The sequence below is a fragment of the Hyaena hyaena genome, unplaced genomic scaffold (assembly GCF_003009895.1).
Source record: "Hyaena hyaena isolate Hyena2069 unplaced genomic scaffold, ASM300989v1 scaffold_96, whole genome shotgun sequence".
Taxonomy (NCBI): Eukaryota; Metazoa; Chordata; class Mammalia; order Carnivora; family Hyaenidae; genus Hyaena; species Hyaena hyaena.
This window is the reverse complement of record NW_024080729.1, coordinates 2,377,192-2,400,178: the sequence shown is the minus strand read 5'-3', so window position 1 is coordinate 2,400,178 and position 22,987 is coordinate 2,377,192. Positions and strand designations below refer to the sequence as shown.

General features: G+C 54.7%; 1 protein-coding gene across 1 annotated transcript; it reads right to left on the bottom strand.

Moving 5' to 3' along the window:
• Positions 1 to 4,850: 4,850 nt before the first annotated feature.
• On the bottom strand, positions 4,851 to 22,987 carry MTCH1 (mitochondrial carrier 1). Its single transcript, XM_039235269.1, has 12 exons — positions 22,660 to 22,987; positions 18,743 to 18,827; positions 15,061 to 15,167; positions 14,269 to 14,346; positions 13,825 to 13,882; positions 13,437 to 13,488; positions 11,929 to 11,988; positions 9,295 to 9,439; positions 7,326 to 7,373; positions 7,058 to 7,125; positions 6,703 to 6,778; positions 4,851 to 5,659 (listed from the first exon to the last, which is right to left on the bottom strand). Exons 1-12 carry the CDS (start codon positions 22,924 to 22,926, stop codon positions 5,588 to 5,590), a joined length of 1,116 nt encoding a protein of 371 aa, XP_039091200.1. The 5' UTR covers positions 22,927 to 22,987; the 3' UTR covers positions 4,851 to 5,587.

Genomic DNA, 22,987 nt, shown 5'->3' with positions numbered 1-22,987 from the left:
TAGAACCGGAATCAAGGAGTGGCATACAATCTTTTTACAGGGTGCTGCCGCCCAGGGCTGCCTGGTTCACGAGACCAGAAGGTGGTGGCAGCCCTTGGTGCTTGGCGGAATCCCAAGAAAGGGTTCTGGAGTCCCAGCCACATTGCCCCAGGGTCACATGGCAGGACTGTGTAGACCGCAGTGCGGCAGGAAAGCACAAATGTGGGGCGGGGGGAGGCTAGCAGCAGGTGACAGGGCAGCTTGGGACCAAGCCGGGGCTGGTGGGAAGGGACAGAGACTGTCGCCAGGCCAAAGCTGGAGTGCCAGCAGTTAAAACAGGAAGCATACAAGTCAGGCTGTGCGGGGTGTGGTCTTTATACATATTATACATATGGTTGTATTCATGTGTATGTATACATGTACATATGTGTGTATATGTGTATACGATACAATGTATATATATTGTATATACATGTGAATACACACATGTATATATGTGTGTATATGATACAATGTATTAAGGTAAAACTTAAATATATAAATTGCGATATAACTCATATAGGGGTGGCTGGGTGACTCCATCAGTTGAGTGCAACCATCAGACTCTTGATTTTGGCTCAGGTCTTGATCGTGGGATCAAGTCCCACATCAGGCTCCGTGCTGTGTGTGGATCCTGCTTGGGATTCTCTCTCTCCCCCTGTCCCTCTCATTCACGCATGTTCTAAAATAAATATATATATAACTCATATAATAGTCACCCATTTAAAGTGGCCACTCAGTGGTGTTTAGTCTACGCACAGGGTGGTGCAACCATCAGAACATTTTAGAACATTCTCATCACTCCAAAAAGAAGCCCCACACCCATTAGCAGTCACTGCCCCACAATTCTAGGAATTGCCAGAGCACTTTCCAAAGTGGCCACACCATTTTACATTCGCATCAGCAGCAAGGGTTTCAATTTCTCCACGTCTTCACCAACACTTATCTTTTTAAAATTATAGCAGTCCCAGTGAGTGTGACATGGTATCTCATTGTGGTTTTGATTTTCATTTCCCTGACGGCTAATGAGGCAAAACACCTTTCCACGTGCTTACTGGCCATTTATCTATGGAGATAGGTCTATGCAAGTCTTCATTATTGAGTTGGAGAAATTTTTCTAAATGTTTATTTTTGAGAGAGAGAGAGAAAGAGAGAGACAGAGAGCTGCATGTGGTGAGCAGGAGAGAGAATCCCAAGCAGGCTCTGCACTGTCAGCGCAGAGCCCTACATGGACCCTGAGCTCACAAACCATGAGATCAGATGCTCAACCAACTGAGCCACCCAGAATGCCCCTGTGGAAATTATACAGTCTAGATACAAGTCGTTCACCAGATCCATTTTGAGTTAATTTTTCTATGTGGTGTGAGGTGGGAGTCCAGCTTCATTCTTATGAATGTGAATATCTGGTTGTCCAAGCACATTTTCTGGAAGATGATTCTTCTTCCATTTAATTGTCTTGTTGCCTTTGTCCAAAATCAACTGACCTCAAGTGTAAATGTTTATTTCTGGATCCTCAGTTCTAGTCCATTGATCTGTATGTCTATCTTCTGCAAGTACCACACTATGGTTACCATAGCCCTGTAGTTAAGTTTTGAAATTGCAAAACGGGTCCTCAAACTTTGTTCTTCTTTTTCAACATGGCTTAGGCTATTTTGGATCCCTTGAATTTCCATATGAATTTTGTTTCAGCTTGTCAAATTTCTGCAAAGAACTCAGCTGAGATTTTGAAAGGGACCATGTAATCTGCCATCTAGGTTTTCCAATCCATGAACATGGGTTGTCTTTCCACTGATTAAGGTCTTTAGTTTTGTTCAACAATGTTCTGTAGTTTTCAAAGTATACGTTGTATGATTTCTTGGTTAAACTTATTCATAAGTATTTGGTTATTTTTGATGCTATTATAAATGATATTGTTATTAACTTCATTCTCATTTTGTTCAACTGTAAGTGTAAAGAAGTATGAGTGATTTTTGTATATCAATTTTATATCCTGTGCCCTTGCTCAATTACTAGTTATAACAGTATTTTTAGTGGATTCTTTAGGATTTTCTATGTAAAAGATCATGTCGTCAGCAGACAGAGTTTTACTCCTTCCTTCCTAACCCAGATAACTTAAAAAAAATTTTTTTTAATGTTTTTATTTATTTCTGACAGAGACACAGCATGAGCAAGGGAGGGTCAGAGAGAGAGGGAGACACAGAATCTGAAGCAGGCTCCAGGCTCTGAGCTGTCAGCACAGAGCCTGACTCGGGGCTCAAACCCATAAACTGTGAGATCATGACCTGAGCCGAAATCGGACGCTTAACCGACTGAGCCACCCAGGCACCCCATAACCCAGATTAACTTTTTATTTTTTGAAGTTTATTTTGAGAGAGAGAGGGAGAGAGGGAGAGCAAGAGCAGTTGAGCTTGGGAGGGGCAGAGAGAGAGGGAAAGAGAATCCCAAGCAGGCTCTGTGCTGTCAGCACAGAGCCCGACACAGGTTTCACGAATTGTGAAATCATGGCCTGAGCTGAAATTGAGAGTCAAATGCTGAACCGACTGAGCCCCCTAAGTGCCCCCCCCCCCCCAGATAACTGTGAATTCGTTTTCTTGCCTGACCACCCTGGTTGGACCCGCCAGTACAACGGTGAGTGATGGCAAGGGCACTTGTCTTGTTCCTGGGGGGGGGGGCGGGGAACATTAGGTTTCTTAATTATGGGTTTTTCATAGATGGCATTTCTCAGCGTGAGGAAGTTCTAAGGTAGTTGAATGTTTTTGTCATTAGGGGATGTTGGATTTTGTCAAATACTTGTTCCGTGTCTACTGAGATGGTCATATGCTTTTGTTTCTTACTCTACGTATAGAGTGTATTATATTAACCGTGTCCCGTACTAATCAGGCAGGGCTGTGACAAACGGGCAGGGAGGGGACATGTTCGCCAAGCCCAGGAAAAGAGGAGGGCATGCTCACAGGGGAGGGTGATGGCCCCCAGGACCAGAGTGGGGAGCACTCTGCTGCACGCCCCCGAGGCATCTGGGGACCCGCAAAGCAATGAGGGCTAAGGTAGGACCCCGCGCAGCCCACCGCTAACCAGCTCGGGCCTTTCGGGAGGCCTAGCAATGGACGTTCCGCTTCTGTCCATCAGAGTCGAGTTTTCCAGGAGGAGAGGATGGAGACTAACTCCCCACCAGGACACTCCCATTCCTGTCACCCCTCCTTCTGCTGACAGCTCAGCTGTGCTCCAGCCCAACCCAATCTCCTTTCTCAGCTAAAAACCTGGTCGCTCAAGTCTCCAGGACTGACGAGGAAATGCCGGAGGGGGGGCGGGGGGGGGGGGCTTGGGGCTTGGACGGTGGGGGAAGGGAGTGAACAAAGGGAGCGTTTAACATACCCAAACCCACATCCGAATACCGACCTGAATACCGACCTGAAAAGCGTTAGAGGTAGAACCAGTACTTTGCTCAACTAAAAACGGAGACAGAGTGTCCCAGGTGGATTTTCTTGCTGTTTCTCTGTGTGGAAGATGGCGCAGGAAATGCAGTCCGGGCCCGGAAATTCCCAAGTCCCCGGGCTGGCTCTCCTCAGTGTGACCCACCAAGCCCACCCATGGCCCACTCCAAATGTCTGAGGGTGACTGTCAGAGAGGGGGACTCTCCAGGGTCAGCTCAGCGCAGGCCCCAGAGATGCAAGTGCCCCTAAATCCGGGGGACCACAGGACGTAATCAATGCAAAAACAGGATTTGAGGGTGAAGCAACAGGCAGAAGAGTCACCCCTCACCAGCGGTCGGTGCCATGGCGGGGAAGCACACGGGGCTGGAGAGAGGTAACGGGCCACGAGGCAGACCAGCCTCTGAAGGGCCTTCCACCTCTAAAGAAAACGTGCCAGCAAGGCCCGGCCCGCAGTGCTCTCCTTCCCTGCTGCTTTAGTGACCCGCCAGACATTTACGGGACACCCACACGGGCACGCTCCTGAATTCCTGGGGGACACGGATATACAGAGCAAACTGGCCTCAAGTCAAGTATTACGAGGCCCCTGGGGGAAATGGGTTTTGCAAAAGCATCCCAGGCGCTTGTGAAAGGCAGGACCACAGTCCCCAGATCCCGACTCTCTGAAGCCACTCCCCTAGATCAAGGGCAGAGAAACACTCGGGGAACTCAGCTGGACCGTGACTGGTATCCAAGCCCCATCAGATGGAAGCCCGTGGCCCCCAGAGGCCAGCAGGCTCTGTTTGTGAAGTTTTGGGGGCTTATAAACCCCAGCGTCAGGCAGCAGCGAACCGAAGGGAGATGTGCCTTTGCCAGAGAAGACAGCTCAGTGCCTCAGCTGGGCCCACGTGCGCCCCTTCCGCTGTAACCACACCAAAGGACTTGGCAAAATCTGAGAGTGTCATCTGCAAACCGTGCTGAGGCGACAGGGGTTTGGGCGGAACATATTCTGAAGCTGGGAGGGCCTTTCCAGGGGCTGCCTTCCTGGAAATAGGCCCATGTCCTCCCCCCCAGGCTGGTCATCCCCCCAAGCCCTGGCCACTTCTCATCCCCAGGCTGAGCTGCCCCGGCCCCCTTCTCACACACACAGAGGACTGAGCGAGACTCCGCACACAGCTATTAAGTTCATAAAAATAACAGACTCTCAGGGGCACCTGGGTGGCTCTGTCAGGTAAGCGTCCGACTTCAGCTCCAGTCATGATTTCACGGATTGTGGGTTCGAGCCCCACGTCGTGCTGGCAGCTAGCTCAGAGCCTGGAGCCTGTCTTCAGATTCTGTGTCTCCCTCTCTGTCCCTCCCCTGCTCACAATCTCTCTCTCTCTCAAAAATAAAGAAAAATTAAAAAGAACAGACTCTCCACAAAACTCCAAATCACCAACGATACATTTATTCGAGGGAGAAAAGGTCAAATTTTATCAGGAACTTTTAAACCAAATAGTACGAGAGACACTGACCTGCCTAACTTCTGGGTGCTCACAGCTGCGCAGGTAACCAGGTCCTGCCTGTGAGGCATCACCATTAAACCGACGAGCATTTGATGAGGGAGACACACTCCGAGCAGTCACATGATTTCCCATTCGGAAGGTGCCGCCTTCGTATCGGTAAAGTAGTGTTGAGAGACAGCGAAGGCAGACCTAGCTCTTCGCGCAGGCCTGCACATGACGGTGGCCTCGTGAAAGCGGATCGTGCCCTATTTACAAAGCAGGAGAGCAAAGCTCCCGGCCGGGCCTCGGGATGAGGGCTGGGGCGGACGTGGGCATGAGCAGGGGGTGGGAGCTGAGCCCACGGGCCTTGTCCCGTCCTACCTGGGCCTCCACTAGCCATTCCCTGGCCCTCTGCACAAGGCAGACTTGGCGAGTCAGTGAAGGCAGGGGACTGTGCCCCAGCTCCCTGGGCCCACCCCACCTTCCCCAGGCCGAACAGGTAACCAAGCCACGGGGTGCAGCCTCACCCCCAAGCAAGCCCCACGTCTGGACAGACAGACACACTAGGTAAATATGGAACCCGAAGCCCGGCTGGCTGGAGCACATCTAGGTGTTGTCGGGGTGAACTCGTCCGAGGGCGCCCAGGCTGACACAGCACGTGTTTGCGGGCGGTTCAGGCTACTCCAGGGCAAAGCACGATCCCGAGGACACCCGGCGGAAGAGCAAGCTGGAGCCACGGAAAAGCTGGCCCTGGATCGGAAGGGGCGGTCAGGTCAGTGAAAGGGGACACCCTGCCCCTGAGCAAGGCCAGCGGGACACAAGAGAGGGTCCAGCGGCTCCGAGACCCTGGGGTCAGGCAGGGGTGGAGGGCGTCAGCTTTCGATCCTAGAGGGCAAAGTCAGAGAATGCCCCGTGCCAGGGTCCGAGGGAGCGGTCTGCTTCGCGTCACAGGGTGCCCCGTGTCGCTGGGGCTGCTCAGCAGGAACTCCCAGAGGAGCCTCGTGGCCCTTGTGTTGTCAGAGACGGGGGGTGGGGGCTAACACCCACGGGATGTGACGCACGCAGACCTGACGGGAGCCGCCGCTGGGAGGAACTGCGTCTCTTGCCCCCTTGCTTCCCTCCCACCTGTCACTTCACAACCCGGTCAGTGCGCCGGCTCCTCCCCAGGCCGCTGCCTCCTTTTACTGTGAGGCAAACCAAGGCTCGGGAAAGGCACGGGTGTGCCCTGGGCCCGGCACCGGGATCCTTGACCTCTGGGCCCAGTGGCTGCAGCCCAGCAAGAGGGTGCTTGGGCGGAGAACATGAAATCCCAAGACCGGCACCCTCACCACGTGGCCCAGCGCACACCTTGGGGTCCCCTGGGCACCGGGGATGACCCCCCACAGGAGGGACGGGTCGGCCCCCGGGCCCAGCAGCTCCTTATCCGAAGTGCTCCTGGCCACTGAGACTTCAGCCGTGTCACTCAAGGACTAAGATGCCACCTACCCCAGGGCTCCCTCACAGTCCATGTAAGAGTCTTTAAGAGTCGAGGAAGGAAAAAAGCAGATGGGGTCTGACGTAAGATCTATAAGCAAATTCAGATCCAATGACCTCACATCTTTTCTAAAGTAAAGAGAACGTTTAACGAAAACGCCTTAAGCCAAAGGGTCTGCATTCTCTCTATCCTCCCTCCTGACAACACTGGATCCCATGACCATCCCTTATCTTTCCATGCGACATGGGGTCCACAAAACCGTCTCACCTGACTGATGTGAGGGAATGGGGGGAGCCTCCTGTGTTAGGAGCTTGCCTACCTGCACACTCAGGTATTTCCAGCAGTGGATCCAAGATTTGAACACGGGGGAGTACGGGGGGAGCCCGGCCTGCAGCCTGCCCAGGAAGGAGAGCACTTCAGGCCCGCCGCACAGCGGCAGACGGGTCGGCCAAGGAGAAGGGCACTTCGGGGAATGGCCTGGAGCTGCCACCACCCCCATCCTGAATCACAGTCAGCCCAAAGCAGGGCAGTGGCTCCCAGAGGACGCCAGGGCACCTGGGACCCAGCCAACGCACAGACCAGGCAGGAGAAAGCAGAGCACTGGACACACTTAGCTGGACCACACCCCCCACCCCTGCCCTGGCAGGGTGCCTGGGGGAGGGGTGCACACATACCCACAGTTGTTCACAGCCATGAGGTCACCGACCAGCAGGAAGGGGTAGGTCAGCATGCTCACTGCAATCTGAGATCCGGGGACATGTGAATGGCAGGGACCCTCCAACCACCCCAGCCCCTACCCTGGCTCAGGGACCCAAGACGCACTGTCCCCACACCCTACACCTAGACCTGCCTCCAGCCACCATTAGAGCTGGCCACCTAAGCCCCACCCAGGCCCACAGGGCAGCGGAAAGGGCAGTTGGCTGAGCAGCTGCCTCGACTTACCCCCATCACAAATTTGGTATAGCTCCGGATGGCCAGGGCCTGGCTGAACTGGAGAGATGAGAAAGGGAGACTGGTTAGCTACAGGTCCCTCAGGATGAGACTTCAGATAAGCACCCCTGCCCCAGGCTGCCTGGGCTGCACATCCCCGCCCAACCTCACCCTGCACACTGGCCTCACACACCCTCTGTGCTCACTTCCTCGCACACTGCCACACACACCGTGTTCCCCTTGAGGGCCCGCCAGTGGCCTTGCAGTCAGAGCCAAGGGCTGCTCTGGGAGGCAGAAGCGGGGTAAGTGGACCGACAGGGCTTTGGAGACCCTGCTGGGGATGGTGAGGAGCACAGGTGCAGGCCACGTAAGGGGGAGGTGGGCTCTAAGGGTCTGGCCTGGGTCTGTCTTCATCAGTGTCCAGGGCTTGCCACACGAGACAGACACCCACCCAACCTCCCCAGACACAGCATCCTGGTCCTACAGCAAAAGGCGATGGGGAACTCTAAGCCTACTGCCACTCCCTTACCTTATCAAGCTCTTGTCCCTTTCGGAACCCCAACATCCGAATTCTTTGCCCAGGAGACGGCCCCTTACGAGGAAGGGTGACCCCCTATCCCTCAGCTTCCTGTGGTGTGGCCATCCCACCAGAGGACGCCCGGTAACCCGGGATGGAGGCTTGCTCAGCCCCCTGCCTCACCAGCAACCTCACCTTAGCCTTTAAGCTACACGCAGAAGAGCACTTGAAAAGTCATTTCCATAAAGCTGGTGGCTGGTGGTGCTGGTAAGTGCAGCAGCCCCCGGGTCACTCACCCACCCACCTAGACCGGGGGACACCCCTCCCCCCACCAAGATGCCCCAGCGGCTCTGTCCAGCAGCAGCGCCCCCATCCACAAGGGCCCAAGGAAGGGCAGGGCCCTGGGCATGTGCCACTCTAACTGCAGGTGAGAGCTGGTCTCAAGGTCAGTAAGACTCACCTACCCAAGGCCAGACCTGATTTCCCTCTGAGCAGAGGCTCTCAGCTGGGGGACGGGGGTGGGGTGGGGTGGGGTGGCATTCACCACACAGACATATGCGCAGACAGACATATGCAAACCATGAAACTCCATCCCCACCGCAAGGTGATTCTGGCAGACAGTCCCCCAGCCCACCTGTCATCCTGAGGCTGGCAATCCCTGCTGCTGGCATGTCTGGCTACCTGCCCATCACTGCTCCCCAGCCCGGCCTGGTTCAGGTGGAACCAGTCAGCCCATCAGGCCCCCAGACACCTTTCTTAAACAAGCACCTTTTAGACGGACCAAACCCTCCTGCTCGACCTAGCTTGCTGGGGTCAGTGCCGACCAGGCTGTAGGGATCGCTGCTGATAAGATCGTGGGGCGCGCCTGCGTGGTACACTTCTAAGCCGAACTAGAAAACCTCGAGGCGCAGGAAGGCACCCTCAGCCCAGCACGGGGAAAGACCTAGTTCTGGCCCTGCTGAGTCCCAGGCTGGGAAGAGCCTCTCAATCTCTGGGTCTCAACTTCTCTACCAGGAGAAAGGGACATTCTACCTGCTCTGTTCCCTTCACAACTGGGATTAAATATCATAACGTTCACAAAAGGGTTTTGAAACACATACAACGTTAAGCAGAAGTTAAAGGGCTATTAGCCAGCCTGTGTTGTGATTTCCTGACTCCTAGCTGGGTCACTGCCTCGGAGGAGCTGGGGTCTGTTTTATTTCTAAAACCGCCTGAGGACATGCATTCCATGAACCCCTCTGGTCTGGCTGCGGATCCTGGATCTCCTCTCCGGAGCCCACTCTCCCCAGAGGCAAGGCTGACCCCAGGACAAAGGGGGGGTGGGGGTGGGGGGCTCTTAGACCACTCCCCGGAGACCCCGTGACCCTCAGGACTTGGTGCCCAGATCCCCGAGCCCCCGAGCCTACCCCTGCCCCTGGGCATCGGCGGCCATGGAAAGATTGACAAGTCCTTACTCCAACCAACCTGGGAACCTGGATTCTGGCGGCTCCCCAGCCCCCCTGGGGTGTCACTCACGCTGTCGTCCACCAGGTAGGCGTTGATGAAGTGGGCCAGCAGGTTACAGCCCCACAAGAAAGCCACATCTCCCAGGAGGTGAGGGATTAAGCCGCTAAAAAACAAGGTGGGCAGACATGAGCAGGGGATGGAGGGGGATGTTTCCCAGGGGCTCCAGGCCCAGGAAGGAGGCAGAGATGTTCCAAGCTCAAAACTTCAGCATACCCGGAAGTAGAGCCTCAGGACAACTGCCTGCAGGGGCTGCGCCGGCCAGGGGCTACCCACACCAGGCAGGCGGGGTGCTTTCCTCCATGGGGGTGTCACCCGCCACATCCAAGGCCGATAAGCCACAAGTGGTTTTCAAACCCCAGAGGCCAGGTCTCCAAATGTGAATGCTGCTGCTAAATCTGGGGTTTTCAAATGCAGCTTCTGAAACGGGGGCTACACACTGAGCCTTCTTCTCCTGGCCTCTTTACCTAATCAACGCTCACAAAGCACTCTGCTCGATGCAACTGCTGTCTTCACTTCTAGAATGTTCCACGGAAGACATTCCATACAAGTTTTTGCTAAGAGGGCTGACAGTTAAAGTGATGGCCTTTAGAATTAAACAGGTCTACAAATTGCTGTGGAAGGCCCCTAAAATACAGTGCAGAGGGCAAAAAGCCATATTGGGATCAATGAGTCCCATGTGCTATTTGTGGGTTGTTTTTTTTTTAATGTTTATTTACCTTTGAGAGAGAGAGAGAGAGAGAGAGAGAGAGAATATACACGTGCAAATGTGAGCAGGAGAGAGGCAGAGAGAGAAGGAAAGAGAGAGAATCCCAAGCAGGCTCTGCAATATCAGTGCAGAACCCGATGTGGGGCTCGAACCCAAGCTTTTCAAGTATTTTGAAATTAGGTTTTTAAACATTCAAAAATCCCTGTCACCCTTCCTAAGGTAGTGATTCTCCTCCTGGAGATCTTTCCAAGTCGCTGAATATCTAAACACTCAGATGAACACATTAAAAAAAAACACAAGTAAAAAAACCAAAAAAACAAAAAACGGGCACCTGGGTGGCTCATTCGGTCAAGTGTCCGACTTCGGCTCAGGTCATGATCTCACGGTTCGTGGGTTCCAGCCCCACGTCGGGCTCTGTGCTGACAGCTCAAAGCCTGGAGCCTGCTTCGGATTCTGTGTCTCTCTCTCTGCCCCTCCCCTGAGCTCACTCTCTCTCTCTCAAAAATAAACATTTAAAAAATGTTTTTAACGTTTAAAAAAAACATTCAAGAAGCTCAAAAGACTATCACGACACATCTATCTTATAAGGGACAGGAATAAAATGAAGCTTCAAGGACACCATCTCCAGTCCTGCTGCCCCCACCTGTGCTCAGACTAATCGTTCACATACGCTCTGGTGCCTTCTCAGTCCTGTGACACGTGCGTGCATCACCTGGTCTGCAAGTATGTGATGAACAAAAGAACCCAAAGAGTAAGCATGTGTGGTGTCCGAAGCCATTCACACGTCAGCAGAGGACCACACAGTGAGTGTGAAAACAGCCAGGGGTGCAGCCATGTCGTTCATCGTCTGATGTACCAGTCACGTGATCAAATACTCATTCATGTATATTTATACACATACATATACACACACCTGTATGTGAATATAGGAGTGTGTGAGTGCATGTGTGTGTGTGTGTGTGTGTATGTGTGTGTGTAGATCAAGGTTTTTCAATCCTGGCACTATTGACATTTGGAGCTAGGTAATTGTTTTGGGGAGGCCAACTTCTGCATTGCAGGATATTTATTTTGGCAGCATCCTTGGCCTCTACCCACTAGATGCCAATTATGACAAGCAAAAGAGATCTCCAGACATGACCAATGTCCCCTGGAGGTGAAAAATCACCCCTGGTGAGAACCATTTATTACATATTACATAAGCGTGCGTGTGCACACGCACGCGCGCGCACACACACACACACCCCTATATGGTCTCTTGGTTAAATGAGAGATCCTGAACAAAAACTCCTGACCAACTATGAAACCGCAATGAACTAACAGAGAATCCCATGCCTAGAATATTACGTATGTAATGGCATGAATGTCACTGCCAAGGCCTTAACAAGGCAAAACAAAAGACATATGTCAGGCTTGGCTCTTGGGTCTGCTTGTGGTTTATCCTGTCTGGAGACAGTCTTTCGGTTTTCCTCTTTTCTACGGGAAGGCGGATGTGAGACGCCGCGGAGGACAGGGGTCTGTGGTCCTCGGGACATCACGTGCCCTGTCACTGGCTGCTCCACACACACAGGCCCGGCAGAACCGGGTTTCCTGACTTTTCAGGAGAAGCCAGAAGTACGGATTGTTACGCGGAATACCCTAGACAGAAGGCCCTGGCTCAAGACCAGCCCCGGCGCAGACGGACAGGGTCTGGCGCAGGGGCCCGTTGGTCCATCTCCCCAGGGTGCGGGACACCCAGCACCATTTTTGAGTGAGCAGTGATCTGCAAAGGGCGGGACAGGGCCCAGTGGTTAGTCTGAGCCTGGCAGCTGTGGCTCCGGAGGTGGGGACCACATCTGTTAGTAGAGCCATGCCACATGGCCAGCGATGGGGCATAGAAACTCACGTACACAAAGAATCCCAGCAGCCCCTCCTCTTTGAAAATCTTCCCGATGGAGCTCAGCACGCCGCTGTGAGGAAGGCAAGACAGGGATATGAGGTCACCCAGTCACGGTGGAGAAGGCCACTCCCTGGTGTGGAGGAGAGCCCCCCATCCCTGCTCAGAGCCATCCAGTCCCAGCTGGGATGGGGAGATGAAATTCACTGTTGTCAGGCAGCACCCAAGTGGAGAAAATTCAAGAGCTCTTGTCTAGGAGCGAGGGACACTGACACAGTTCATGGAGACGGGAGACCCCCTCACCCCAGGACTACAGCCTAATGGTTGTCTACTACTGCTTTCTGTGGACCTGGAATTCAGGAATTAGCCTTCCGGTCTGGGCTCCTGCAAAGGTACCGGGGGCTTCTCCTGCCTGGCCCCAGCGCTTATCCTTCCGGCAGAGAAGACCGCGTGCCCGACAGCGTGGGAGCAGGAGAGCTGGCGAGCGGGGAACCGCCTGCCCAGAGGGCAGAGAAGGAACCTGTAGCAAAAGGCCCTGGAGGCAGCAGGCCCCGATGCCGCCTGGGAAGAGGCACCTGGCCCTTGCCAGCAGGAGCTTGGAGATCAAAGGACAGGATGGGGTCAGGAGTGAAACAAGAAGCAGGCTTAAGAGCCACCTCTGTGGCCCTACTAAGCCGAGGCCCTACAAAGCCTAGGTGGCAAGGAAAGTTTAAAAGAGAGATGATGGGGCCAAAGCCCTGGCCAGCGCTGCTCCCAAGGCCTGCAGGCCCCCTTCTCGCCACTGGGCTCTGAGCCAGATCATCCCCTCCTGGTCCTGTCTACCAACCTCGCACTTCTGTTTGGGAGAACGGGCCACTGTCCCATTCGTGAACCCGAGTGACCCGGGGCATCGGCCCCGCAGGACCAATGCCAAAACCAACTGAAGCCAGAAAGTAAGAGTCTTGGGAAAGGAAACAGCGGTGTGTCCCCCTGCCACGTGCCTCTGGGATCCGCCTCCTGTCCTCCACGGAGTTGCCAGGGCACAGCCATCGCGGGGGAGAGCTCTGTCCACCGGCTGTGCCCCGCGGCACCCAGCTCACTGCTGGCCCGGCAGATGCTGGGGAGGTGATGTGGTGAACAAGCGATGAGACGGACCCCACCCACAGGGTGGACAGCCTCTTAGCAGAAGATGACACGGGCCACAAGTCAGTTCTGTGACAGCCGGAGGAATGGTGAGGGCAGAACTGGGGGGGTCCAGGCCGGAGCCCTAGCGCAGTCCCAGGCGGCACAGGGCAAGCCAGCTCCATTCTCCTCACCCCTCGGCAGGGCTGCCAGGATTATCCAGGGCGGCCCCGGACACAGGACGGAGAGAGGAGGGAGGAAATGCCCCCGGGGTACCGACGGTGCTGCCCACTGCCACGTTCCTCTGCTAGTGCGTTAGAACCAGGGTAGAAAAGGGAGAGCAACTGGCCCCAGCACAGCCTGTCCTGGCAGACTGAATGGTGACAGGCCACTCCTGCCAGTCCTGGAAGAATTACCCACCTGTACTTGGCCTCCCGTCCCACAAACTGGACCATGCAGCGCATCGAGATGACTGAGGAAAAAGAAACACAGACAGGTGACGTCGTGGCCAGAGCCCACAGGGCCCAGCTGCGGGGTGCCCCATGCAGCGGCCACTGCCGGGGCCCGGGTCTGAGCGCAGGAGGGGAAGAGGGCCTCTGGGGTTCCCGGCCGCACCCCAGGACCACAGCATCCCATTTCCTCTTGCCTGGGAAGGGTCCCTGCTCCCTCTGGGCAGGGCCCCCTGCCCATCTCTCCTCAGCGTGGTCCTGGGGGAACCCCCCCACCCCACTACGCTTCCCGGCTTCAGTCCACGAGGGCCTAGCCCACAGGTGAGGGGCAGTCTCCAAATGGGGGTGGGGGGGCTCACCATGCAGGGGGTGGGCCAGCATGCGGGACACGCACTGCATCATCATCTCGTAGGAGGTCTGGAAGAGAGCGGAGGGCAGGCACTCGGTCTGCTCTCTCTCTGGAACTGGCACTCGAGGGGAACCACTCGCTCTTATAGGGGAGAAACTGGTATCCCACAGCCCCCGCTGGGGTCAGCCTACCTCGGAGAGCCCCACCTGTCGCCCACCCCCAACCCCCTCCACCTGAAGTGCCACTGGGTGGGTCTCAGGCCAGGCCCCATGACGGCTGAGAGGCTTTCTAGGATTCCTGGCAGTGGCCATGCCGGGGCTCCTTCTGTGTCCCACCCTGCCCACGCACAGGTGAGGCGCCAACTCAGTGTCTCTTCAATGACCCACCCCACTTGGCGGTGAGAAACAACAGACTCTCCTGCAGGGCCCCTCCCTCTCCCACCCCAGATACCCACCTCCTTCACTACTTTCTTCAGGGAAGTCTTCATGTCGTCCTTGTTGGAAACCTGCTCGATCTCATCAGGAGGGAAAACCTGAGATACAGAAAACAAAGGGGCGGGACGCCTGGCTGGCTCAGTGGGTCAAGCATGCGACTCTTGATCTCGGGGTTGTGGGTTCTAGCCCACCTTGGGCAGAAAGCTAACTTAATTAAAAACAAAAACAGGGGCGCCTGGGTGGCTTAGTCGGTTAAGCGTCCGACTTTCGCTTAGGTCATGATCTCGCGGTGCGTGGGTTCGAGCCCCGCGTCGGGCTCTGTGCTGACTGCCAGCTCAGAGCCTGGAGCCTGTTTCAGTCTGTGACTCCCTCTCTCTCTGACCCTCCCCTGCTCACACTGTCTCTCTCTCTGCCCTAGAAATAAATAAAACATTAAAAATAAATAAATAAATGAATAAAAACAAAAACAAAAAAACAAACAGAGGGCCAAAAGCAAAGGACAGCTATGCCTCTTCAATGTAACTCTTAAGGGACAGGAAAGGCAGGACTCAGCTCCTACTGTGTTCCGGGCAGCTAGCTAGGTCCACCTCTGGTAACCCCAGGGCTGGAGCGTGGCGGGGGTGGGGGAGGGCACCCCTGCCTGGTGTCGCAGCTATGGAAAGAGGGAGCAGCTGTGGAAAGAGGGAGGATCGTGGGCGGGGAACGTTCCCAATCAAGGAGACACAGGCCCAGGGCGCATGGCTGCCTCTGGGGGCGGCAGGGAGCCTGGGGAGAGCCTCAGGCAAGCGCTCCCGGCTCCAGCCTAGGCTCACCTTCTTCATACTGCCCCGGGTCACAGTGGAGAGGGCGTTGGACATCAGCCGGGGGCTCAGGCCTCGGAACAGCCCTATCTTCCCATCCACCTGCACGATGTACTTGGCTACAAGAAAGCAGAGGGGGCAGTGTCACCCCACCCCGGCCCAGACAGACCCACTCCTGGTCACATTCACACCCAGACCGGATGCAGCCTGTAACCTCAGCACATGCCGACTTTGGTCACGGAAGGGGGCAGCTGCCCAAAACCCCAGAAGCAATCAAGCCCCAACCCCCAAGTCTTCTCTTGCCCATTTCTTTTCATAAAACCTTCAAAATATATTTTTGACAAACAGATGCACAAATTATTTTTTTTTTTAAGTTTGAAAACTCGACCTGGCCAACTCAGCTACAGTTTTCTGATCCAGCAACTTAACAGCTACCACCCGCAAACCAATTCTGTTGCTTATAAAAAAATGTTTTTCTTGGGGCGCCTGGCTGGCTCCGTAAAAAAAAGGAAAAAGGCAGAGTGCCCACAGGCAACGAAAGTTTGCAGCCTAAGGGAGAAACAGGGGGAAGGAAGAAATCCCAGAAAGGCTCAAGAGTGTCCCCTGAGCATATCATGGAGACAGCTACCCTTACCCTGTCACTGAGCTGGCCCTGGGCCCCACCTAGTCCCTGTTAACATTTGTGAATCACAGCAAGGGATGAGGTGGGGGGGAACAACAGAACCAGTGAGCAAGTAAAACGCACCAGCTAACTATTCTACAGAAAAAACTTAAGCAGTCAGGGAAGGTAGACCCTACCTATATGAGTCAGTGTTTTTTCATTAGGATCCCTTAAAGGATACCTCCTTAATGTTTCATTATTATTTTTTAAGTATATGTATTTATTTTAAGAGAGAGAGAGTATGAGCAGGGGAAGGGCAGAGAGAGAGAGAGAGAGAGAGAGAGAGAGAGAGAATCCCAAGCAGGCTCTGCGCTGTCGGCATGGAGCCGGACACGGGGCTTAAACTCAAGAACTGCAAGATCATGACCTGAGCTGAAACCAAGAGCTAGAGCCAGAAAGATGCAGATCCTCCTGAGCCACCCAGGCGCAAGCTTTTATTTTTTAAGTAATCTCTACACCCAATGTGGGGCTCAAACTTAACCCCAAGATCAAGAGGTGCATGCTCTACTGACTGAGTCAGCCAGGTGCTCCAATGGTTCATTATTTTAATGTCAACCTTTACACTACAATCATTTTTTTTAAACCTGCATACCTAGAAGCTAGCAGAACTTTCTCTTAGACACTGTGCTCCCCTTCCAGACCTGACTTCAGCTCCTTAGCACCACGCAGTGGCAGGAACCGGCAAATGTGCCTTTCTCTCACCGCAACATGTCTGCCGACCCAGCATTTCAATGTCACTGCTAGAACGGGGCTCACCCCCCTGGGGCCCCGGGAGCACCTGGTCCCTGCATATCTGGCTTCCTGAGATGGGGGTGGGACTGGAAAGAGAGGAGTAGGAGGGGACAGGACATTGGGTGACATGGCAGGGCACCCTGCTTCACAGAGTGGAGGTTTATTTTGGGGGAGGGGCGCTCCAGCCAAGCAAGAGAGAGCCAGGTAGGAAAAAGTCTTAGAGGGATCATGAGCGAGTCACTTAACCTCTTTCTAGCTGATCTGCCTGCCAGTAAAAAAGGAGCAAGAACTCCATTTCTTGGAGCAGAGAAAGGCATGCAAAAACTCCTCCGGGGGCCTTCGTGGGTCCAGAGGGCCCCACAGCCGGCCAGGGGCTCCGTCATTCCGTGGTTTCTCTCCAGGAATTTCATTCTGTTACACCAAAGAATGTCAAGACAGCTGTGGTACTTTGCATCATGACATGGGGAGGAATAGATGCTGTCCAGACAGAATCTAGACAGCTGGGCAGCTAAGCCCCCTCCCTGACGGGAGAGCAGGTAGGGTGTCAAAAGCCGCCAGATGGGCATCTGTTGACAACTGATAAAAGAAACATGTACCTACACGGAGTGAGCCAGGGTGCCTCAGAACTCTGCTCATCTCTGCAAGAGGCAAGATGTGGGTCAAGTCCCCTCTATCGTGAGTCCTTCCGGGAAGGACTGTGTGACACAGGCAGACACAGCCTGGGCCCTAACTTGGGGTCCCTCATTCGGCTAGAGCACACGTAGAGGCCACAGTGGAAGGTTCTCAGAGGCTTTTCTGTGCCTATGTCAGTGCTTTCTCCCCCCCCTTCACTGACTGTTTTTAAATAAACAAACACGAACACACTTCCCCACAAAATGACATATTCTGCCTGGCCCTAGGCTACTCAACATCAGGGTGGCAAAAATGGAAGAGAAATGGGACATCGGATTCTGCCAAGAGTGTGTGAAATTTTTAAAAAGGTGACAGGAGGCAAAACCCCAGGTTATTAAACAGAAAGATTTTCAGGGGCGCCTGGGTGGCTCTGTCGCTGGTTGAGCAACTCAGGCTCAGGTCATAATCTCACGTTGAGTTTGAGCCCCACATTGGGCTCTCTGCTGTCAGTGCAGAGGCTGCTTTGGACCCTCGGCCCCTCCTCTTTCTCTGCCCCTCCCCGTTTGCACACGCATGCACACTCGAGCTCTCTCTTAAGAAAAAAGAATGGGAGGGGGTGCCTGGGTGTCTCAATTGGTTAAGTGTCCGACTTCGGCTCAGATCATGATCTCGCGGTCCTTGAGTTTAAGCCCAGCGTCCAGTTGTGCTGGAAGCTCAGAGCCTGGAGCCTGCTTCAGATTCTGTGTCTTCCTCTCTCTCTGCCCCTCCCCTGCTCATACTCTGTCTCTCTCTGTCTCTCAAAAATAAGTAAACATTAAAAAGAAAAAGATTTTCAGAGAACATTCTGAAAACCAAACAAGAAAGAAGAGCAAAAATGGAGGAACCCTGAGGGGGTCAGCCCAGCTGGGAACACGGAGACCAAGGGCACATTTATAGAAGTTTGGTGAGGGCAGGCACTGGGAGAGACAGCAATGGTGGATTTGAAAGGCTTCGGCCAGCTGGTGCCCGGGGGTGAGCCATAGAGGCAGCCAGGTGGGCTGAGGCAGCATCGGACACGCTCCACTGTGGCAGGCTTCTGATGGCGAGACCTCCCAGGCGGCAGGGCCGCAGAGGGCTGGGGGGAAGGTGCCTGAAGGGCCTTGACCAAGAAGCAGACACAACTTTGCGGACAGATGCATGGGGCCAGGGCAGTGCAGCCATCTGCACGAGCCCGTGCAGCGGGTCAGGGCATGCCCGATGTCAAGTGCAACGCCGCATGCGCCAGCGACCGTGCCCACTGTGCAGAGATGCCAGAGTGGAGTCCACTGCCTGGGGGACATGGCGGAAAGAGGAGGAAGAGAGAAAAGAACCTAGCGAGCAGAAAAACTGGTACCGGGCCCAGATTGCTCAGAAAGCAAAAGGGAACCTCCCCAGACCCCTGCACTCCCAGGCACCACTTGGGGCAGCAGGGATGACAGGGACCAGCGGCCCGGCCAGGCCCCTCCCACTGCCTGGGCTGACGGCAGCCGCTGGCAGAGGAACTGGCCCAAAGCTGCACTGTTAACCTGCTCCCGCTCCAGCAACCCTGCGGCCCCTGGCCGTGCTTTGAGCCCCTCCTGCCTGCCCGTTCCGACCCTGGGTGCCGGTGTCACGCTGCCCTGCGTGTTCTTTTTGGTCGGCGCGGACCCTCTGTCTGGGAAGCACACTCACCGTAGGTAAAGAAGCTGGGCAGGTAGAGGACCTTCCTCCCCAGCACATTGGTCCCGATGGTGGGGGGCATCGGTTCATGACCCACCTTCAGAATCAACAAATACAAAAGCAAGGTCAGATTCTACCGCCGATCCGGCTCACTGCTTCTCACACCCCAGGCCTCTACCTCTTCTCCCACAAATTCCAGTGCTGCTCTTGCTGGATTTCCCCGGCAAAACATACCAGCAATATCATCAGAATCTAGAACCGTCAGCATCATGCAAGCCGCCAACGAATGGAAATGTCTAGTCCCAGGTCCCTAACCCCTACCACAATCCAAGTCACCCTATCCTCCAACTCTCTCACCTTCCAATGCCAGACATTTCCAGGGCAGAACCCCCATTTTTATGTACTTCAAACCCTGCACTCACCTCAGTGACGTCCCATCTCTGGGCTAAAACTTCAGTCCAAGCTCAATCGCAAAGGTGCCGCCACCAAAACGCATCACACCCACACCTCGGTCCCGAACTTCAGGACAGCTCAGCTCCACCCCAGAGTGCGCCCCACACTCAGGTTCCTTTCTGCACCCACTGCAGATGCCGACAGATCGGGCCCTCTTGCTCCCAGGCCGGGCAAACTGGCACCTCCACACCCGGTTGCCCCTCAAACAATTCCTCAATTGTATTCTCATCCGGATCACTTTATATCCCTGTGACAGAAGGACTCCCTCATTTCTGTAGGGCTATCATAATTCTTGGTGTATAGCTGCTGGTTATTATCACAGTAGCCATTACACTCATGGGGAGGGAGGAGTGGGGTGAGGGAAGGACATAGCCACCCACACACCTTTGAGGAGGTGGGGTCTCTTCTGAGGGGTGAGGCCAAATGATGAGGATCTGAGAGTCACTCTCTGCTGCCAGGGAGGAAGCAAGGTGTCTGAGAGACCAGCACCTAAGTGGAGTGTGAGAAGGCCCCTTCCAGGACACAAGCCCCACCCCTCAAGGGAGGCCAGCCAAGCCCCTGGGCCATGGCAGCTCCTTTAGGTTGTGGAAGGGACCAGAAATGACAGGGTTGGGAAGTTCTGCTTTAAAAACTAGACTAGGTATGCTTCAGGGCTTTCCTGGTCCAATTTCCTCTCTTCTTCGCCTTAGTGCAAGTGTGTTTCAAAGTTCTGGCTATCCCTTGTCGATGTGATTCTGAGCTACAGGATAGATAACTGACTGAACACCCTCCATAATGGCGACCGTCCTTCAAAAACAAATTCTAGCAGGGGTGGGGGTGGGGGTGGGGGGTGGGGGTGGAAGGAAGGGGGTGAGCCAGCTGACCCATGCAGTCGGCCCTCCCCTGCTAGACCTTTCTCCTTCTTGGATAAACGTTCAAAGCTTCTGACTTAAGTTTGGATTCTGTTCTCCTCTATAGGGCGGTATTCCCTTTACACCTTCAACGCCAAGTGTGAGCTACTCTTCTGTTGCTGTCTCTGTCTAGTCACAACTGGGGAGTCCTAGTAATTCCAACCACACCTTTAGGTCTACTGTGTCCCTTCGCCCGTCTGTTGAGTCTGTTTTTTGAACTTCCACCTGAGGCCATCAAAGGCACACGTCGCAGCCCTATTCCCCTCCTCCTCAAGTTTTCGTTATCTGTGCCCAAGTCTCATTCACCCTATTTCATCCCCAAATCTGTCCCTCCCCACCCCCCGTCCTAACCACAGCCGAAGCCGTAACTCTGCAGCCAGTGCATCACCCTCCGATCTCCAACTCCCGCAACTTAACACAGATGAACCCTGATATGGGGCCTGGCGTTCTTAGTCACTTGATCTAGTCACAACCCCCAAACCTGCCACTCCAATCCTGTCACCTGCCCCCTCAACCGAGATCTGCCTTTTCTGCAAACTGCGCTGACTCCCAAGCTCTAACTACTAAGGTTTCACCCTGAAACGTGTTACACTCAGCACCAGCTGGGCTCAAATCAGACAGACCACTTCTGTCACCCCAAGTGGGCTCACCCATCCCCCCACCCACACCCCCAGTGCTTTGGTGTTCCTCATTCTCAATTCCCTCTTTGATCGCTTGTGTTTCAATTTTCTCCTCAAACCAGTAAACCGCATCTACCATGGTCCAAATGATGAGCACTCCCCCGCCCCCCACCCCGTGCCATTCCTTATGTACTCCATCACCCTCCAGTCTACAGACTCTTCTATCTATCACCCTAACCCAATCTCACTCTGTCAGAGGGAAAACCCAGCTCCTGAGACCCTTACTTCTCATCTCGGGTAACACCAGTTCCAAAGCCCTATTTTCCCTCCCAAACCTGTAATCTCTATTGCTGAAAATACAATCCTAATTCTCTAAGTCAAGCGGCCCTCACTCCCAAAGCACAACCAAATGCCAGTCTCAGTCTCCCCCCACCAGCCATTTCCAAATTTCAGTCACAATTAGATGGGAGTCAGGCGCTCTGATGTCCCGGAACTGAATCTCCTCATTCCTCGTCATATTCCTGGTCACACCTAAAATTCTCTTGCCCCGTTCTTCAGATCCCAGATTCCAACTGCTCCCATTCCAACCGTACGCCCCCCCTCCCCGGACTCTCTGAACCCAGTTCAAGAGATGGTAAATCTAACACCCATTTACCTCAATGCAAACCTCAAATCTTGGTTGATCTCCATCTCAATTTTCACCCCCTCCCCGTGTCCCTAACTGGAAAATTCTAGGCTAAATCTTCAGTTATCAGTCGACGCCGGAATTACCCCTATCTAAACAGTGCCCATCTCAGCCACGTCCATCTAATTCTGCCAAATGTACTCCCTCCACCGCACCTCCTTCCAACTCAATCTCTCTCTCACGCAGCCCACTTCATCTGCAAGGTCCTGCTGGCCACCACCATATGCCAAGTGCCCCTGCATGGCTCCATTCCAGAGTCATCCTCACCTTGGCCTCAGTTTCTGCCAGCCTCTACCAATCCTGCCATCTTAAGTCCCAACGGCCCCTTTCTGCCTAATTCCAATACTTCATAACCCATACCCCCCATACAAGGACTGTTGAGTCCCACCTCCAGACTCCCAACTGTGTTTTTCATTTTCTCTTCCAAATGCGTCATCCCTTTCCCCCTAAAAGCCTCCTTCTGGCTCCCCTTCCAGAAGAATCGCCATCACACCCCTCCCCCACTCCGACGCCCTATCTGTTCCCCTCCCTCAAAACGCGTCACCCAGTCCCCTCCTCCCACCAAATCTGTCGTCGCCATCAAATCCAGAGCCCCCATATCCTGCAAACCCAGTCTTCCCCTGCTAAATCCCTTGCCTTCGCCCTGTCCCACCAAATTCCCTCACTATTAAATCCAATGCCACCTTCTCCTCCCCACCTCCCTCCCCCGAGTCTGATGCCCTTTTCTTCTCTCCTAAATTTTTGGCCCTGGCCTCCACTCCTCTGTCCCCCCAAAACACCTTTAAATTCGTCTCTATCAAGTGCAGAGCTCTTGCTCCCCTCGACCCTAAATCTGTGCTCTTCATCTAAATACTTTAAAAGCCTTGACCCCCAATCCTCCTCCCCGCCCCGCCCATTCGCCAAAACTCCCCCCCCCCATTCTGTTGCTTCTTTACTGTCCCAAAATGCTCTGCCCCTTTCCTCCGATTCCAAGTTCGTCTCCCTTCCTTCAACCTCCAAACGCGTCTCCTCCATCCCTTCGACCCCTCCCCTGCACCCACCAAATCTCGTTTCCTTCCATCCTCTCCCAAGTCTGTGGCTTCTACCCCTTCGCCCCGTTTCCTTCACCGCCAGACCCCTCAACGCTTCCTTTCTGTCCCATTCCTTCAGCTCACCAGGCCTTCCGTCTTCCGCCCCTTCCCAAATCCGTCGCCACAGACTCCCTGCCCCCATCCACCTCCAGATCCCGGCCTGTCACCTTCACAGCAGCCCCCACCTCCCTACGGCGCCCCGGCCCCCCACCTGGATGAGCAGCTTCACATAGAGTAGCGGGTGGCTGAGCGCCGTCACGCCAGCGCCCAGGGCCACGAAAAGAGCCTCGGTGGTCGGGGCGTTGTCCCCGGAGCCCAGGCCCCCGGACGAGCCGTCCATCCTGCGCGCAGAAGGCTGCGCCGCGGGCCGAGGATGGCGAGGGTGTGCACGGTGCGCGGGCGGCGGATCGCGAGCCCGAGCCTCGACCCCCGCCGCCGCGCCCCCGCGAGCTCCCGCTCCTGCTCCGGCTCCCGCCATCCCCGCGGCACCGCCGCGAGCCCAGGGCTCCACTTCCGGGTCCGAAGCCCCCGTGGCGCCG